At 48.2% G+C, this 14,509-nt stretch overlaps 1 protein-coding gene across 1 annotated transcript in view; it reads left to right on the top strand.

Moving 5' to 3' along the window:
* Positions 1-247: 247 nt before the first annotated feature.
* Positions 248-14,509, top strand: part of LOC122540049 (E3 ubiquitin ligase TRAF3IP2-like) — a 68,374-nt gene continuing 54,112 nt past the window's right edge. Inside the window, exon 1 of the mRNA XM_043675383.1 lies at positions 248-411. Within this exon, the coding sequence (XP_043531318.1) occupies positions 405-411 (7 nt within the window). The 5' untranslated portion in view covers positions 248-404. The remainder of the gene's footprint in view (positions 412-14,509) is intronic.

The raw sequence follows: 14,509 nt of genomic DNA, 5'->3' as shown, positions 1-14,509 counted from the left end.
GAGTGGGTGTGTGTGTGTGTGTGAGTGAGTGGGTGTGGGTGTGTGTGTGAGTGAGTGTGTGTGAAGGATCGTATTTTGGTTCACAGGTTCCATGCCAATTCTCAGTTGCTCTCAGTAAGTTTGCCAGTTGTGGCAGTCAGTGTATTGGAGTGTTTCTGACCTGTCCACAGCAGTAGTCAGTGTTCCCTGTTCAGCCCAGAATGAGGAAACGCAAGGTACATTATAGTGGGATTTCAGCTGCCGTACTTCTCGGTATGGGTGAGCTTTGCTCGCTGGGGATTTTGTGAGCAGCAGATTTGCATAGGACAGGCTGAGGCACCTTCCTGGATTGCCTCGGGATATTCCTCCTTCCTGCTTTTGTCAACACAGACCGGACCAACGCTGCCTTAACGCGCTACTCGGTAATGCAAGGTAGGACTCGACTGGACCCTGAGTTCCTGAATCACTGGCTGAAGGGGGCTGTCTCCCCTCCTCCCTGCAGTTGGGTGGTCACACTACCATCCTCTGTGAGTTTGTATTGTCCCAATAGGCCCACCCAACGTCAGCCCATACCTTCAGCTAGAAAGGGTGAAACTGATCCGAAACACCAGGGACTGGGCTCATTTCGGGGATAACGCAGTGACTAAGGGGCTGGTGGCATTCTGACTCCCACCAAATCCGGCTTCGGGGTTTTTAAAGATTCACTCTGTGGATCCCGCGCTGGTGCCAATCAAATGGCGTTTTCCCTGGAGTTTCTTTAACTTTCCTCAGCCCACTGTCTCTCCACACTGGCTCAGCAAGGGCTAGCATTCTCCTGGGGACAGGACCAGGGGGAGGTCTCTAGGAAGCTCCCTGAGTCCAGGGACAGGGGGAGGTCCCTGGAGATAGGCCCTGGGGGAGGTCTTTGGGGAGGTCTCTGAGTCCAAGGACAGGGGGAGGTCCTTGGGGATGGGGCCAGGGGAGGTCTCTGAGTCCAGGGCCAGAGGTAGGTCTCTGAGTCCAGGGACAGGGGGAGGTCCTTGGGGATGGGGCCAGGGGAGGTCTCTGTCCAAGGACAGGGGGAGGTCCTTGGGGATGGGGCCAGGGGAGGTCTCTGAGTCCATGGACAGGGGGAGGTCCTTGGGGATGGGGCCAGGGGAGGTCTCTGAGTCCAGGGCCAGGGGTAGGTCTCTGAGTCCAAGGACAAGGGGGTGTCTCTGAGTCCAGGGTCAGGGGGAGGTCCTTGGGGATTGGAGAGGTCTCTGAGTCCAGGGACAGGGCTAGAACAATGCTTTGGTTTGTGGGAGACAGCAATGCTTCAGTGTTGTCAACAGGGTCGGCCCAATGGGATCTCCTCTCACACCCAAGAGGAGTAGTTGGGGGGTGGTTGGAGAGACAGAGGATGTGCCCCACCTGTCAGAGAAAGCTGCCCTTTTCTTTCCCCCTGGTTTTGCACCATCCTGCTGTGCCAGCAGCTTGCCTTTGCCTCTCCTGGGGGTGTCATGCCTGGGACTGTGGGTGGGGTGAGGTGGGACAGGGGGATGTGAAGGTACTATAGGATGACACATTGAGTCAATTTTGTCAGTAGCCTGTTGGGTCAGCCTGTCGGATCATTCAGCAAAGTGACTTCAACATAATAAAAGGTTTGGAGCATGACTTTTTTTGGATTTCCCTGTGTCTGCGTGGTTTTCCTCCATGTGCTCCAGTTTTCTCCCATAATCCAAAGATGTGTAGGTTAGGTGGATTAGCCATGCTAAATGACCCGTAGTGTCCAGGGATCTGTAGGTTAGGTGGATTAGCCATGCTAAATTACCCACAGTGTTTTAAGATGTCCAACACCACCTCCTCTGTAATGTGGGCATTTTTCTAGATGTCGCTATTTATTTCACCATGTTCTCTAGCTTCTATATGACAGTTGTTAAGCCCACAGGCCTGTAGTTTCCTGGTTTCTGTTTCCCTTTTAAAAGACATTTACTGTCTTCCAATCTAATGGACCCCCCACCCTCCCCAAATCTCGGGAGTTTTGAAAAATTAATACATCAGATACCTCACTTGGCACTTGTTTTCAAACCCAAGGATGAAGTCTGTCAGGACCCAGGTACTTAGCAATCCACATCTTCAACTATTTACTCAGTACTACTTCCCTGGTAATTGTACTTTTCCTGAACTCCTCCCTCCCTCTGTTTCTTGATTCATTGCTGCTTCTGGCGTGTTATGTGTGTCCCTCTATAGTGCAGATGGATGCTTCATAACTCTACTGTATATTTTCTATTATAAGTCCTCCAAGCTTACACTTTTTTGGACCAATGCTCATTTTGTTAACTTTTCTATATGTATATAAACTCTTACTATCCTCACTATCACCTGATGAAGGAGCGTCGCTCCGAAAGCTAGTGTGCTTCCAATTAAACCTGTTGGACTATAACCTGGTGTTGTGTGATTTTTAACTTTGTACACCCCAGTCCAACACCGGCATCTCCAAATCATATCCTCACCATGGAATGGAAGCAGGCCATTCAACCCATCAAATCCACACCAACCCTCCAAAGAGCATCCCACCCAGACCTATCCCATCCCTGTATTTCCCATGGCTAATCCATCCAGCCTGCACACCCCTAGCCACTACAGGCAATTTAGCACAGCCAATCCACTTAACCTGCACATTTTTGACCTGTGAATAGAAATCTTTTCAGACACACAAACAAAATGCAAATTCCACACAGTTGCTTGAGGGTGGAATTGGACCCAGGTCCCTGGTGCTGTGAGGCAGCAGTGCTGACCACTGTGCCACCCCTGTTTTCATACTTCTGGCTAGCTTTCTGCCATACTCTAATTTCTCCTCTTTATTAATTTTTTGGCCATTGTTTCCAGTTTTTTACATACCGCCAATATTCTGAAAAGAAATCAGAACAAAAGAATTTCCTAACCCTAATGCTGACCCTAACTTGCAAAGCTAAGAATTTCAAGATTAACTACCAGCATCAACACTATTGTCTTTGTATATACCTTTTCTTTAAGTTTGATACAAGCTTTAATCTTTTTAGTCAACCAGAGATGATCCATTGGAATTTTTCTGGCTTGTTGAAATGTGTGTATTCTGCATATGCTGAGATGTTCCCTTAAATATCAACCACTGCATCTCTAATACCTATCCTTTAACCTAGTTGCTGGTTCATTTTGTCCAGGTCAGCTTTCATGCCCTCAGACTTTCCTTTATTTAAGTTCAAAAAATAGTCCTGGATGTACTCCTCTCTCATTCAAACTGAATGTAAAATTCAGTCCTTGCACCCACTAAGAGTGTAAAGTTATGGCCATGCTAAGGGGAATAGCCAGAGTGAGGGGGTATAAGAGTTTTATTGGGAGCTAGGTCATTGAAATGAGTATACAATTGTTCAAAATGGTTGCAGCAAAAATATAGTGAGGCAAATAGGCTCGATGGTCGGGGTTTTGAAAATACAGCAAGTCCAGTTCACACATGCATGAAGATGGAAAGGTTGGTGCATAACAGGTAATTCAAACATAGGTGACAAAATGGTCAGTTATAGATGGAAATGGACAATTAATTAAGACTTCTGAATAAATAAATCTTATTCCAGTTTTTGTTTTCATACTCAAAGAATTCATATGCACTTCGCAATCGCAGAAGCATTTGAATGAAGCTCTAATCTGTGCAACAAAAATGAATTGGTTCATTGAATATATTGAGGCTGAGTTATTGATCGACAAGGGAGTTGAGGGAATATGAGAAATGGTTAAGAAAAGTTGACTTCAATTAGATCAGTCACAATCTTATTGAAGAAAGCTTGATGAGCCAATTGATCTAATCTTATTCTGTCAGATCTCCCTTGCTGGAAAGTATGTGTATATCAGATTAGGACAGAATACACATTAATGGCCTGCTCTTGGCTGGGCAAGGCCAGGCTGAATCATAGAAACTCTACAGTGTGGGAGCAGACCATTCAGCCCGTCAAGTCCACACCAACCCAAGTCCACACCAACTCATTTCCCATGGCCAATCCACCTAACCTGCATATATTAGGACTGTGGGAAAATATGCAAACTCCCCATCAACAGTCGCCCGAAAGTGGAGTCAAACCCAGGTCCCTGACCCTGTAAGACAGCAGTGCTAACCACTGAGCCACCATGCCACTGAGTTTACATAGTCTGTGATTCCACAGTTGCTAGCCCAATGTCTACATGAAGATAAATGATTTTCATGAACAGGCTTAGGCCACTTAGTGTGATCTTTCATATGCAGAGACCATGGGGTTGTTCTGTACCCTTAACCCCAAATCCTGAAATTGTGAAAAGACAAATTGCAAGGACTCCCCGGAGCCCCCCCCCCCACCGCCACTTTGTGCTAAGTAGGGCCTGAAGATATTGAAGGAAGCCCGTGTAACCTGATTGACCTAAAACTGTGCTCTGTGTCAAAAAGATGTAAACACAGTGATTGATTACGTTTAAAAAAAGTCTTTATTTTTCAGTTTGTTCACACCTTTCCATGCCCTGACTTTGAACAGAGAAGTACACTGAGGAACATTGGGAGTTAGCTCTGGAAAAACTCTGACCTTTTGCAGCTTAGTAAGATGTTTTTCGATATGTGGGCGGCACGGTGGCACAGTGGTTAGCACTGCTGCCTCACAGCGCCATGAGACCTGGGTTCAATTCCTGCCTCAGGCGACTGACTGTGTGGAGTTTGCACGTTCTCCCCGTGTCTGCGTGGGTTTCCTCCGGGTGCTCCGGTTTCCTCCCACAGTCCAACGATGTGCAGGTCAGGTGAATTGGCCATGCTAAATTGCCTGTAGTGTTAGGTAAGGGGTAAATGTAGGGGTATGGGTGGGTTGTGCTTTGGCAGGTTAGTGTGGACTTGTTGGGCCAAAGGGCCTGTTTCCACACTGTAAGTAATCTAATCTAATGTCATCAATGCAGTCAAACATGTTTTCCTTGTTTTTGTTCTGCAGTTAGAGGAATTCAAAACCGAAACTCAAAACTCTCAGGCTTTCGCAGTTTCAACTAGAGAAGTGGGGGTGGTGCGGAGCATTCATTAAACAATTCAGGACCATCAAAGCCAGAATCTTCCTTTCCTTCCTTTGATACATTTTATCCACTTTGCTGATCCATGCCTGGGTTTCCAGGTGGCTCTGTTATCCTCACAATATCTGGAAAATGTATTGCCATTCCCAAAGCAACACGGCTTTTTAGACTTCCACTCTCTATTGTGACCTGGTTCCACTCTGACTGTTAGCCCAGTCACAGAACAAGCCTGCATGGCTTGGCTAACCTAGGAGACCAGCAGTTCAGCTTATCGACACTTCCTTATATTCGATTTCTTTGTCTGATGGTGGAACTAACAGAGGTGGGGCTCTACCACAACCGGAGCTTCAGGTCATTGTGGTGTTCAGTGACAGCTTTAAAATTACCGATGGATCTAGCAGCTAGTGAGGGAATCGATAACAGTGTCAAGCGTAACACATACAGCAATAACCATTCAATGATGCTCCATTTGTGATCCACCAAGCTCACTCAGCTCCTGTGTGTCAGTGACAAAAACCTCAGCAGGTCCATCAGCATGTGTGGAGAGAAATCAGAGTTAACATTTCAGGTCCGGTTCTGAGGAAGGGTCACCGGACCCAAAACATTAACTCCAATTTCTCTTCACAGATGCTGCCAGACCTGCTGAGTTTTTCCAGCAACTTCTGTTTTTGTTTCCGATTTACAGCGTCCGCAGTTCTTCCGGTTTTTAATTCCTGTGTGTCAGTGTTGGAAGGAGTAAATATGTAAGTTGAAAGATTAGCTTTCACCAAATGACCTAGATGATGTCAACCTTCTTAAATATTGTTGGAACTGCATTCGGATAGAATAATCCATTGCACTCCTTGACCTGTGTCTTGTAGATGGAGGACAGGCTGCAGGACGCCAGGCAGTGAGTTGATCACAGCAGATTTCCGAGTTTCTTACTTGGTTAGATTCTCTTTTTGTTTGGAAATTCTCGTTTTCTAGCACAAGTTGGATGAATGTTACGGCCTATTTACCAAACCCATTTTTTCTGCTCCAGTACAGGCCCGGAGTGCTCCAGTACAGGCCCGGAGTGCTCCAGTACAAGCTCGGAGTGCTCCAGTGTGGGCCCGGAGTGCTCCAGTACGGGCCCAGAGTGCTCCAGTACAAGCCCGGAGTGCTCCAGTACAGGCCCAGAGTGCTCCAGTACAGGCCCGGAGTGCTCCAGTACAAGCCCGGAGTGCTCCAGTACAGGCCCAGAGTGCTCCAGTGTGGGCCCGGAGTGCTCCAGTACGGGCCCAGAGTGCTCCAGTACAAGCCCGGAGTGCTCCAGTGTGGGCCCGGAGTGCTCCAGTGTGGGCCCGGAGTGCTCCAGTACGGGCCCAGAGTGCTCCAGTACAAGCCCGGAGTGCTCCAGTACAAGCCCGGAGTGCTCCAGTACAGGCCCAGAGTGCTCCAGTACGGGCCCGGAGTGCTCCAGTACAAGCCCGGAGTGCTCCAGTACAAGCCCGGAGTGCTCCAGTACAGGCCCAGAGTGCTCCAGTGTGGGCCCGGAGTGCTCCAGTACGGGCCCAGAGTGCTCCAGTACAAACCCGGAGTGCTCCAGTACAAGCCCGGAGTGCTCCAGTACAAGCCCAGAGTGCTCCAGTGTGGGCCCGGAGTGCTCCAGTACAGGCCCAGAGTGCTCCAGTACAGGCCCGGAGTGCTCCAGTGTGGGCCCAGAGTGCTCCAGTACAAGCCCGGAGTGCTCCAGTACGGGCCCGGAGTGCTCCAGTGTGGGCCCGGAGTGCTCCAGTGTGGGCCCGGAGTGCTCCAGTACGGGCCCAGAGTGCTCCAGTACAAACCCGGAGTGCTCCAGTACAGGCCCAGAGTGCTCCAGTGTGGGCCCGGAGTGCTCCAGTACGGGCCCAGAGTGCTCCAGTACAAACCCGGAGTGCTCCAGTACAAATCCGGAGTGCTCCAGTACAAACCCGGAGTGCTCCACTACAAGCCCGGAGTGCTCCAGTACAAACCCGGAGTGCTCCAGTACAAACCCGGAGTGCTCCACTACAAGCCCGGAGTGCTCCAGTACAAACCCGGAGTGCTCCAGTACAAACCCGGAGTGCTCCACTACAAGCCCGGAGTGCTCCAGTACAAGCCCAGAGTGCTCCAGTGTGGGCCCGGAGTGCTCCAGTACAGCCCAGAGTGCTCCAGTACAAGCTGGAGTGCTCCAGTACGGGCCCGGAGTGCTCCAGTACAGGCCCGGAGTGCTCCAGTGTGGGCCCGGAGTGCTCCAGTACAAGCCCGGAGTGCTCCAGTACAAGCCCGGAGTGCTCCAGTACGGGCCCGGAGTGCTCCAGTACGGGCCCGGAGTGGTCCAGTACAGGCCCGGAGTGCTCCAGTACAGGCCCAGAGTGCTCTAGTACAAGCCCGGAGTGCTCCAGTGTGGGCCCGGAGTGCTCCAGTACGGGCCCAGAGGGCTCCAGTACAAGCCCGGAGTGCTCCAGTACGGGCCCGGAGTGCTCCAGTACAGGCCCGGAGTGCTCCAGTTCAGGCCCGGAGTGCTCCAGTACGGGCCCAGAGTGCTCCAGTACAAGCCCGGAGTGCTCCAGTACGGGCCCAGAATGCTCCAGTACAAGCCCGGAGTGCTCCAGTGTGGGCCCGGAGTGCTCCAGTACAGGCCTGGAGTGCTCCAGAATCTGAGGATTTGAATACTTAATATTGCAGCAGCAAGTACTTCCATTTCTGACTTTATGATGGAGGGAGGATCATTAATGAAGCAGCTGAAGATAGTTGGGCCTAGTACAGTACCCTGAGGAATTCCTGCAGAGGTGTCCTGGAGATCTGACAGCTACTAGCATCTTCCTATGTGTCAGGTATGACTGACCAGCTCTCCCCCGATACCCTGGCCCCCAGTTTTGCCTGAGCTCTTCGATGCCGCACCTGATCAAATGTTGCTTTGATGTCACTGTCACTCACCCTCACCCCGGTCAGCCCTTTTGTCCATGTTTCTGTCAAGGCTGTAATTGCAGTGGGAGCCACGTGACGATGAGTCAGCGGGTTAACTGCCACTTGATAGCAGTGTGGACCACCCCTTCCATCACTGTGTAGGTGATCAGAGTATACTTGGGGCAGTAATTGGCTGGTTTGGATTGGTCCTGCTTTTTGGTGGACATGGTATACCAGGACAATTTTACTCTATGCCAGGTAAATGCCAGTGTTGTAGCTGTACTAGAACAGCTTGGCTAGGGGCACAGCTAACGCTGGAGCACAACTGTTCCGTGCCACTACCGGGATGCCCACAGTCTTCGCAGTATCCAGTGCCTTCAGTTGTTTCTTGATATAATCACATTGGCTGAAGACTGTCCTTGTGCCCCTTAGAGTTGCTTCTATGGCATTCAACATGGTGCAGTACTAGTTCATCAGCCAACGGGTTGCGGGTGATAATCAGCAGGAAGTTCCCATTCCTATGTTTGACCTCATGGCATGAGATTTCACAGGATCCAGAGACATGGTTACTCCCTCCTGATAGTGTATCACTGTGCCAGCCCCTCTGATGAGTCCCATCCTGCTGATGGGAGATGCTCAGGGTTAGGAACGATTGTCTCAGGGACATTCTAAGTAATGAGTTGGGGAATGTAACTATGTCAGATTGTTGGTTAATGAGTCATAGAGAACAGGAGTAGGCCAGTTGGCCCTTCAAGCTTGCTCTGCCGTTCAAAATGATCACAGCTGATCCTCTACCTCAAAGCCATATTCCTGTTTTCTCTCCATATGCCTTACTACATTTCAAATCTAAAAATCCATCAATCTCTTCATTAAATATCTTTAGTGATTTGGCCTCCAGAACCTTCTGCGGTCCAGAGTTCCACAGCTTCACTACCTTTTAAAGAAAAATTTCTTCACTCATCTCAGTCCTGTATCCTGAGACTCCCAAATCAGGAATTAGGTCTGAAACAACTCCACAGAGGCCGGTATCCTGTCACCAAGTTGGCCTCTAGTTACACGTGGAGGGTCCATAGCACTGACCCAGCACCTCCCCCCACAGCCAGCTCTCAGAGTCAACCGAACCTCTGACACTCCTGTTTATATCTGCCAGCCTGCCTCCTGTGTCCAAAGCATCTCAGAAGAGATTCATCCTCTTCTGCAACATGCGCTGTATCCGTCTCAGATTCTGAGGTTTCTTCAATGCTAGGCGGAGAGGACAAACGCACAGGTTCCAACAGTCTTTCAGGCTGTTCTGAGGGGCCGGGTATGTTTTGCTCCTGCCCTATTTGCGAGGTAGCAGCTTTCATATGGTCCACATGCTTATTCAGGACCACCTCACCCACTCCGAACTTCGTACATCACGGGACCTGACCTTGCATATTTATACTCTGCATCCAGCCAAAGTCCAGGAAGCATATGCTATTGGGCATTCCTCTCCATTGGGCAACCAGTGAGCCAACACAACCCTGACACCTTACTGGGAGGCACAGCTTGTCAGCACTACAGCTCGCTTGGGTCAGAGTGTGCCAACACCCTAGATGATGACAGTGCTCTTCACTTCTCTAAGGCTATGAGACTATTTCCAAGGCTGACTCTTTCTCAATAGCAGGTGTCAGATGCCAGGATATGTATGAACCTTTTGTAACAATTCACCAGCTCAAAGAATGGCCTAAGCTCTGGTATAGACATTTTCTATAGAGTCCCTATAGTGTGGAAACAGGGCATTTGGCCCAACGAGTCCATACGGACCCTCCAAAGAACATCCCACCCCGACCCATCCCCCTACCCTATATTTCCCATCACTAATGCACCTAACCTGTGCAGCCCTGGACACTATGGGCAATTTAGCATGGCCAATCTAGCTAACCTGCGCATCTTTGGAATGTGGGAGGAAATCGGAGCCACCCGGATAAAACCCACGCAGACACAGGGAGGATGTGCAAACTCCACACGGACAGTTGCCCGAGGCTGGAATCGAATCCAGGTCTGTGGCATGTGAGACAGCCGTGCCACCCCTAGGACTTCGGAGCCGGAGCACCATTGTTTGCCCTCACTTTATCTTCCAACAGATGTAACCTGGTCTTGTTGACTCTGTAGCCCAAGTAGATGACTTGGTGTGCCTGGAACACACTTTTTTCCCTCCTAAGGCCTACACTTGCCTTGGAGAAACATCTATGGACCATGTCCAACTTCTCTAAGTGCTCTTTGTTGGTCTTCCCTGTTATTAGCTTGTCATCCAGACAATGGCGACCCAGAGTAAATCGTGCAAAATATTCTCTATTGTCCGCTGAAGAATATCACAGGCTGTTGATGCCCCAAATGGTGGTCTTGCATATTGGTACAAACTCTTATGGGTATCAATTGTAGCGTCTTCTGGGAATTCTAATCTAATAGCAATTCCAGGTATACATGGCTCATGTCCAGCTTTGTGAAGGGCAGCCCTCCTATCAGATTTGTGTACAAATCCTCTATTCAAGGCATTACATATTTATCCAACTGTGATAAGTGGTTTACCATTTGTTTAAAATCCCCACCAAGGTGAACCAACCCGGGTTTCAGAGTCAATGGGACTAGTGCAGCCCATTCTGCAAACTGGACTGGTTTTGATTCCTTCACTTTCCAGCCTCCTGATTTCTGCCTCTACATTTCCACGTAAGCCAAATGGCACTGGACGGGTCTTGCAGAATTGTGGGGTTGCTTCTTGGTGGCCTCGGCCCCTTTGATAGTCCCTTGACCTTCCTGAAGATCATCTGGCTATTTAAAACATCACTCAGGCAGCCATTTTCTAATTGAAAAATGTTTAGCATCCAAGTTCAGTGGATTATAGAACAAACAAATTAGATTAGATTAAGTTAGGTTAGATTCCCTACAGCGTGGAAACAGGCCGTTTGGCCCGACAAGTGTACACCGACCCTCCAAAGAGTAACCCACCCAGACCCATTTCCCTCTGACCTATGCACCTAACGCTTTGGGTAATTTCAGTGTGGGCAATTTAGTCTGGCCAATCCACCTGACCATCTTTGGATGCTTTTATTTCGAAAAGGTTGAAGTATGAAAATAAGGAAGTCTATATAAGACTGAAACTATGCAAAAATGAACCTGTACAAGACACCAGCCTGGCCAAACTTAGAATACAGTGAATAGTTTTGGTCCCAATATTTAAAGAAAGGTAGGCTGGCATTGGAGGTAGTTCAGAGATTGGGTTAATCCTATTACGGAAAGATTTTCTTATGAGGAGTGGTTGAGGCTGAGTAAGTTGGGCCAGTACTCAATAGAGTTCAGAAGAATGAGAAGCAACCATATTGAAACATAGAAGGTTCTTAGGGAAGTGGACAAGGTCAATGCAGAAATGTTTCCCCTTGTGGGAGTATCTGGGAACAGGGACAATCCCAGAATAAGGAGTCACCATTTAAGACAGAGATGAGGAGGAATTTATTTTCTCAAATAGTACTGAATCTGTGGAAGTCTTTACTGCAGAGGGCTATTGAGGCTGGGTCGTTAAGTATATTCACTGCTGAGATAGTCAACATTTTAATCAGTAAACGTGTCAAGGGAATGAGGTAGGAAGGTGGAGTTGAGAATTTTCAGATTAACCATAATCTCACTGAATGGCAGAACAGACTCAATGGGCTGAATGACCTCCTCCTCCTCTCATGTATTATGATCTATGGATGCAGATCTTGAAGCCACCTTGTGTGAACCCTACGGCCAACTGAGCCCACAGTTACTCCCCACCCCCAGAGTCAGTAGCTGTGACAGCATATAGCTTTATACACTGGTTGTAGTCCATAGCTATGCATAATGAAGGGAGAGGCTGTCATTTTCTTTCTTTCAATTGACTGACCAGAAGTCTCTCCCCCCTTATCATCTCCCATTGCCATTTGTTGGAAAGATTTGCAGGTTGATGCTCAACCTGTTTGGTCACATAATGAATGAAGTCCTATGGAGTGAGACTTGAGTCTGGTGTTTCTGATGTTAAGGCAGTCTCACTGGGCCTATTTTCCCCTGATGATTGCCTAGCTCTGATTTGAGTGGCCCAAATGCAAAATGTGTCATCAAATCCTTACAGTGTGGAAATAGGCTCTTCAGCCCAACAAGTCCACACCAACTCTCCAAAGAGTAACCCACCAGACCCACTCCCCTGCCCTATATTTACCCCTGACTAATGTACCTACCCGACACATCCCTGAACATTAATGGGCAATTTAGCATCGCCAATTCACCTTATCTGTATATCTTTGCATTGTGGGAGGAAACCAGAACACCCAGAGGGGACCCACATCGAGAGAATGTGCAAACGCCACACAGACAGTTGCCCAAGGGTGGAATTGAACCCAGGTCCCCAGTGCTGTGAGGTAGCAGTGCTAACCACTGAGCCACCACACAGTGTCATTGAGCCATCTGCCTAACCAAGTTAGACCCAACTCTCACGCTCCTTGGATTCCCAAACTCTAACCCCCATCTGGTTATAAACATTTCGATGCTAGCTATTGGCCAAATCAAGGACAATGATGGTGGACTGTGTGCCAATTACTTTTCTGTTGACTTTTCCTTCCATCTGGGCTTCTGATGTCCTGCGAAGGTATTTATTCGTGTTACCACACAGATATCTGTTTGGGTTCACAATGCTACACTTCAGCTGAAGTTTACTATTTTGAATATTTGGTTATTTTTACACCATTTGAGCTAACAAAGCATTTGGTTAATTAGAGTCCAAACCACAGTTTCTCATCATGTCATTGCTGAGCTCTTTTTACAGAGAGCTATCACAAGAAGGATTGAAATGGTTCAGTCGACATTTTTCATTGCAATTAAATTAAATCAATGCACAGTCAATAGATTTAAATTAGTTTTCATTAATCAGCAAGAAAATCTGATTTCTTACCCCATTGTATAGAGCTTCAAGACAATGTAGCAAGTCTTGAAATATCACGTACTTCAGCCTGCCTACCTAACTGCTTGCTCTACCTGCATGTTAACTTCTTGTGTTTCTTGTATGAAGACGCACAAATCTGTCAGAACATCATTTAAGAGTTCCACATCTGTTAGAAATATATTCTTTAATTTATTCTTCCAGCAAGATGACCCAGAGCACATTGAGGGGCTGACTGACATAGTCTAGCTCCTCCATCCTCCACTATTGTTCCAATAAATGAATAAACTTGTGTTTCTCCACACTTTTTTTATAATTTACTCAAGGGATGAGGGCATCATTGGCAAAGGCAGCTTTTGTTATCTCTAAGAAGATGGAGGCAATGAACTGCCTTGTTGAATCACTGCATTCCTTGTGTTTATAACCAGCTTCCACCTGTCTGTACCCCTCTCCTGTCTCTCTGTATCCTCCTTAGAGCTTACAGTGCCACCCAACTTGTAATAACTGCACATTTTGATATATCATTCCCGACATTTAGACATTAACAATGATGGTAAATAGCTGCCATTCGGATCCTTGTAACACTCTACTAGTCACACCTGAAAATGCCCCACTTATTCCTGATCTAGGGTGACATACTGGCTCAGTTACTGTCTCACAGCACTGGGGCCCTGGGTTCAGTTCTATCCTCAGGAGTATGCGCATTCTCCCTCTGTCTGCATGGGTTTGCTCTGGTTTCCTCCCACAGTCCAAAGCATGTTGGTTAGGTGGATTGGCCATGCTTAAATTACCCATAGTGCTCAAGGATGTACAGGTTAGGTGGATTGGCCATGCTCAAGTTACTAGGAGAAAGTGAGGACTGCAGATGCTGGAGATCAGAGCTGAAAATGTGTTGCTGGAAAAGCGCAGCAGGTCAGGCAGCATCCGAGGAGCAGGAGAATCGACGTTTTGGGCATGAAGAAGGGCTCATGCCCGAAACGTCGATTCTCCTGCTCCTTGGATGCTGCCTGACCTGCTGCACTTTTCCAGCAACACATTTTCAGCTCATGCTTAAGTTACCCATAGTGCCCAAGGATGTGCATGTTAGGTGAATTGGCCATGCTTAGGTTACCCATAGTGCCCAGGGATGTGTAGGTTAGGTGGATTGGCCATGCTTAAATTACCCACAATGCCCAAGGTTATGTGGATTAGCCATGGGAAATGCAGGGTTACAAAGATTGCTCCTCGGAGGGTTGGTGTGGACCTGATGGGTTGAATGACCTGCTTCCACACTGTAGAGATTCTACGTTTTCTAACTATTATTAGCCTTCTACCCCCCTCCCCCACTCCAACCTCTCACCCTCACAACGCGTAGCCCTCCAATCCCTCTGCTCCAATCCCAACCTCACCATCAAGCCAGCGGATAAAGGGGGCACAGTGGTAGTCTGGCGCACTAACCTCTATACCGCTGAAGGGGTAAAAACAATAACTGCAGATGCTGAAAACCAGATTCTGGATCAGTGGTGCTGGAAGAGCACAGCAATTCAGGCAGCATCCAATGAGCAGCGAAATCGACGTTTCAGGCAAAAGCCCTTCATCAGGAATAAAGGCAGAGAGCCTGAAGCGTGGAGAGATAAGCTAGAGGAGGGTGGGGAGAAAGTAGCATAGAGAGACTCCCTGAGATTCTTGTAGAGAGAGGAGGAAAACTTCTTCAAGGCAGGCATCCTTGTAAGAGGA

The sequence above is a fragment of the Chiloscyllium plagiosum genome, chromosome 3 (assembly GCF_004010195.1).
Source record: "Chiloscyllium plagiosum isolate BGI_BamShark_2017 chromosome 3, ASM401019v2, whole genome shotgun sequence".
Taxonomy (NCBI): domain Eukaryota; kingdom Metazoa; phylum Chordata; class Chondrichthyes; order Orectolobiformes; family Hemiscylliidae; genus Chiloscyllium; species Chiloscyllium plagiosum.
This window is presented reverse-complemented; position numbering and strand designations above follow the sequence as displayed.